Source organism: Hibiscus syriacus, unplaced genomic scaffold, assembly GCF_006381635.1.
Source record: "Hibiscus syriacus cultivar Baekdansim isolate YM2019G1 unplaced genomic scaffold, ASM638163v2 tig00109992_pilon, whole genome shotgun sequence".
Classification (NCBI taxonomy): Eukaryota; Viridiplantae; Streptophyta; class Magnoliopsida; order Malvales; family Malvaceae; genus Hibiscus; species Hibiscus syriacus.
The window spans coordinates 25203-30000 of record NW_024062552.1 but is presented as its reverse complement, the minus strand read 5'-3'; the positions used below and the strand labels follow the sequence as shown (position 1 = coordinate 30000).

At 38.6% G+C, this 4798-nt stretch overlaps 1 protein-coding gene and 1 pseudogene across 1 annotated transcript; one reads left to right on the top strand and one right to left on the bottom strand.

Annotated features, from left to right (window-relative positions):
- LOC120212085 overlaps window positions 1-833 on the top strand; it is a 2237-nt pseudogene extending 1404 nt beyond the window's left edge.
- A 1549-nt stretch (window positions 834-2382) lies between these two features.
- On the bottom strand, window positions 2383-4305 carry LOC120212065. Its single transcript, XM_039210497.1, has 3 exons — window positions 3893-4305; window positions 3735-3851; window positions 2383-3232 (listed from the first exon to the last, which is right to left on the bottom strand). Exons 1-3 carry the CDS (start codon window positions 4303-4305, stop codon window positions 2383-2385), a joined length of 1380 nt encoding a protein of 459 aa, XP_039066428.1.
- Between the last annotated feature and the right edge of the window lie 493 nt (window positions 4306-4798).

Genomic DNA, 4798 nt, shown 5'->3' with positions numbered 1-4798 from the left:
AGTGACAGCAGCTGAAGGAAAGGCTAAATCAATTGTGATCGATCTTTCCCTGACACTTGAACAGTTAAGAACTGAAGCTGAAGCATCAAAGAAAGAAAAGGCTCTTATAACCGAAGACATAACGAAAATCGAAGAAGAAATCCGTAAAATCGAGTTCGAAGTAGACTCTACCGAGGGAAAACTGCAGGCAGCTGTGGAGGAACTTGAAGCAGTCAAGTTAGCAGAGACATCAGCTCTAGAGAAGTTGCGATCTCTCATAGAGACCACAATGCAATCTAGAGCTTCGGCATCTAATCAGAGCTCCAAAATTACCATATCTAAATTCGAGTACGATTACTTAACCGGTCGTGCAGTTGGAGCCGAAGAGATTGCTGATATGAAAGTTGCTGCCGCAGAGGCATGGACTGAAGCTCTCAAGGCTAGTGAAAGGGAAATACTGAAAATGGCAAAATGTTGAAGGCCAAAACAAGCAAAATGGCAAAATGTTGAAGGCCAAAACAAGCAATCACCATACGATAGAAGATCAATGAAAAGCAATGGCAACTTGACACCATTAGGAAGATCAAGGTCCCGAAGATCGTCGTCGCCAGTGACACGGGTGGGTGGATTGACCCCGTTCAACATTAAGAAGAAAGAAAAGTGATGCCGAATTTGGCCAAGATCTTCACCGGTAAGAAAGTTGATAAAGATGCTTAAGCTTGTTATGTTTCCAAGTTTACTTATCGCCATTGCTTAGCTAGCATTTACAAATGTAATTGTAGGTAGTTTCTTTCTTTGAACCTGTGATGTAAATGAATGCAGATTGTCCATGACAAAGAATAACTATTCTATATTGTTATATAGATTTGGCAACGTTGAATATGAAACAAAAGAGAGTTACTGACTTGTTAAGATAGAGAATATAGGAACATAGTTTTGGAGATGTCGGCTGAAGACTAAGGAAATTCTTTGGATTGTGAATCATCAACTGTGGCTCTCAGCTTAAATCAAAGGAGATGAACCACTTATAATAATTTCAAATGTTACCATCAACAACAATATAACTGCCGTACACAAGCTTGCTTCGGCCTGCACCCAAAAGAGCCCCTACAGGAGACCTTTAATGAGGTTTGTGCCTTGTAGCTTCGAGAAATTGAATTCATAAATCCAAGGGGAGTTTATAATAAGTTTTACACATCAACTGGATCAGAGAGAGACCTTCATACATATAAAATATCCATTTCACTTCTCTTAGAAGAATGGATTCATCACTTACTATGAACTTTGGACTCATCACTTACTATGAACTTTAGCAGAATAAATATATTTTGTTAATGTCTCCTCAGCTACAGAGAGTTGTTCAAGAAGAGACGATTATGTAAGTTGAATTATGTAATATGTAACGTTGATTACATCAAAATTGTATTTGCTCAAATCTTTTTGTATTTTTTATTAATATGGGATAATACAAGGCGATATCTGTTTAAAGATAACTCTCAATCATTTGGCATTGAACGCTTACACCCCTAGTAATCTTGGTGCTTGAACCATAGATCTCAAAGAATAACAACAATTCCTTTACCACTGATATCAATCAGTTTGTACATATATCTTTTTGTATTTACTCAAATCTTTTTGTACTCTTCTCTGATATAGTGAACATGTCCGTCCCAAAAGAAATGTAGGCTCTGTGTTATTTTTTAAAACGAGACTCCTAAATTATTTTAAAATAAAGTGAAATTGTAAAATATCAAAAATTAATAAGATTGAAAATAGAATGAAAATGTTCATTAAACACCATAAATTTAGTGAATTTTTTAGGAAGAATTTATTACAATTGAATTCTAGAGATAGTAAAGGAGAAAATTAGATTTTTTTTTTATTTTGTAAAAGGAAACTTTTTTTTCTAGGTTAGCAATTTTTTTTCTCATAGCATGGGGCCCCAAATTTTGGAGCCTTCACATACTATACTTGCTAATGGATGGGCATGATAGTGGATTTTCCCACCCCTTTTTTTGTCTGAAATATATCTTTTATATTAAATCTTAATAATTTTTTCCTTGTTATTATGGTGTTTAATTTATTACAAAATCTCATGTAAGCACATGATTACAATCTCATTTCCACCACATGCACCTCAATAGCAAGGTAACCATTCGCACCAAGACATGTAATAAAACCCACCAGTCTACGCCCGACATTGCAAATAATGATAGAGACAAAAGCTATTAGCACGATTATATAAACAAATGTTCTATTTCCCTAAAAGAGGGATGCTTGAGGACATCAGAAGAGACAGTTCAATCATACAACACGTTGTTTGGAATACTGTAATTTCCAGAACATCAAAGAACAACAAATAAAGAGAACGTGGAACACAGGAAATAAGTTAGCAAGACACCACTACCAAAATCGTTTCTGGTCAGCATTGTCTGTATGCAACTTTGCCATAGCCTCGGACAAAAGCAATGTCGTGGCTTTGGTCATTGTTTGATATTGCGAAGGCCACACCGGTGGGGGTGGCTGAGATTTGTACATTTGGACTCGAGCAGGGTCATCATCAGCTTTGTTAGCTTGATTCGCGGTTTCACCAGCAGCAACACTGCATGATTGAGGTTGGTGCTGAATTTGAGCCCCTGCAAATGCCGTTTCAGTTTCGGTACGAGGTACATGAATATGTTGGTGTCCTGCTGGAAGTTTTGGGTATTGCTGTGAGGCTAAGTCGGCTACATGTTGAGGTACTGCTGCAACCTCCTTGAGAACCACTTGAGTTGGGATCAATGGAGCATTTGGAAGAGCTTGGGGCTGATCAGCACTGATACTCGTTGCTTGATCCATACCATGTTGCATAGGTATACTGTAGGGCTTAGTTCGTGCGATAGGGGAATAATACATTGGATAAGGCTGATTTGTCTGATAATGGAGATATTGCGGCTGCTGCTGCTGTGGCGCCGGATAATAGACTGTGTAATAAGGCGTAACGGGCTGCGTTCCAGGCATGTTTGACGGTACGTAATGGGTATCCTCATGAATTCCTTGTGTTTGCTGCTGAGGTGGATGCATCAGATTTACTGGAAAACCATAAGCATGAATAGGTTTATGCATCTCAAACCCAGAAGAAGGATCAGCAAATTTCTTGTCTGATTCAAAAGTGTTAGAACAGAGCCTATTCTCCATTGAAGCAATGTGACCAACTTGGTCTTGAAAAGTTCCAGCCTGCACATTCGAAACAGCATTCCCGAGACATTCATCGCTGCTGGAATGAAACAAAATATTACAGTCAAAAGGAAGAATAAACTATGAAACCATTCATTCATCTTAAACATATGGAGTTAAATTTAGAAGGTCAATCTAAAGCAACCAGCACTCCGTTTCAGTTTTATTGAATTAAACTTATAATTGATCAAATTTGCTTCCAATCCCCACAACTTCAAGCAGAAATTTGCAAGTTAGAAATTTGACTCTCAAGTTTAACCTCGTTCTATCCAACAATCTAAGAACCAATGAGCTCATTCCATAATCAGCCAAAACGAATCAAAACAATAGAAATCGTCAAAATCTCTACAAAATTTCATTTACAGGTAGCCCCTTTTTTTCAGGAAAAAAAGCCGAACAATTGGACCACTAGCTGCCTCTAAGAGAATAAGGAAACAGAACCATGGAGAAAAACAACGGCTTTTTTTTAAATGCACATTTACACACTGGAGCTCCTTTCTTCTCATGTATAAAGGAAGACACAAATTTGTTTTTATTACCTTGGTATTGAATCACGAAAGGGTTTGATTGGAGGCAAACTAGACAAGGAAAGCGAAGAAGTAGAACCAAAAGAAGAAGAAGTTTCCAAAGGAATGGACTCAGCTTGTTCACCACACCTCCAAACCCCACCCTAGCACTCCTCAAAGCATCAACAAACCAGCTCTCCCGTTTCGGATGAGTCAACTCAGTTTTATCGCCATTGCCAACTGGAAAAAGAAACAGCCTGATATGTAAAGATGCAGCGGTGGAACTAGAAGAGATTCTCTTGTGTTCTTCCAACACGATTTGGAGATCATCGTCGGTCGAGACGGAAATGAGCAAGTCGAGGTCGTGATTTGGAAGTTGGAATTTGAGAGTAAATGGGATGGTGAGGCGGAGAAAGGTGGAGAGGTGGGTGGTGAGGGAAGAAAGTGTAAATGTGGTGGTGTAGTTGTCGGTGGTGGGGATTGTAAGTAAGCGGTTTTCACCGCCGGAATAGTAAAGTGTTTTGGTTTGGGGACGTGAGATGATGCGGCCGCCGTAGCTACACATCAGTCGTGGCTTAGGGGCGGAGGAAGGTGGTAGATCCATGTCGGTGGAAAGGTAGGGGTCAGGTGTTGGCGGTGAGTCTAGATCTAGTTAAGTAATAAAAGCACTATTACTAGACTAACAGGGTCAACTATCTAACTAATCCTCGTACTTGCATACAGATACTATATAAGATAGATTTCATTGTGAAAGATCTATTATTGGAATATTTATGAGTAAAGCCGAAGATGCCACAGATACTTACTTAATAGAATCTAGTCTGACATTCGGCTTCTCCAAACTGAATATAAATGAAACCTCTTATGCATACGTAAACATGATGAAGGGTTGGGTGAATTGGTGATATAGAAGAATATCTCCCCGGCTCTAAACGATTTATGGTTTTTTAGTTTGGACAGAAAATTGAGGTTATCTCACGAAAGGCAGACTAATATACAGTTAATATTGTCGTAACCGATTTTTGTCCGGGCACGAATTTTTTATTTGGCGGGAAAAGTGATGTAAATAAATGGTTTTGAAAATAATTTGGGAGTCG

What these genes read in the sequence shown, in the direction of transcription:
- LOC120212065 (XM_039210497.1), bottom strand. Translation starts at nt 4,305, where the DNA reads ATGGATCTACCACCTTCCTCCGCCCCTAAGCCACGACTGATGTGTAGC. An exon ending in CATCCGAAACGGGAGAGCTG is followed by an intron (nt 3,852 to 3,892) that starts GTTTGTTGATGC and finishes TGGGGTTTGGAG; the next exon opens with GTGTGGTGAACAAGCTGAGT. An exon ending in TTTCGTGATTCAATACCAAG is followed by an intron (nt 3,233 to 3,734) that starts GTAATAAAAACA and finishes TCATTCCAGCAG; the next exon opens with CGATGAATGTCTCGGGAATG.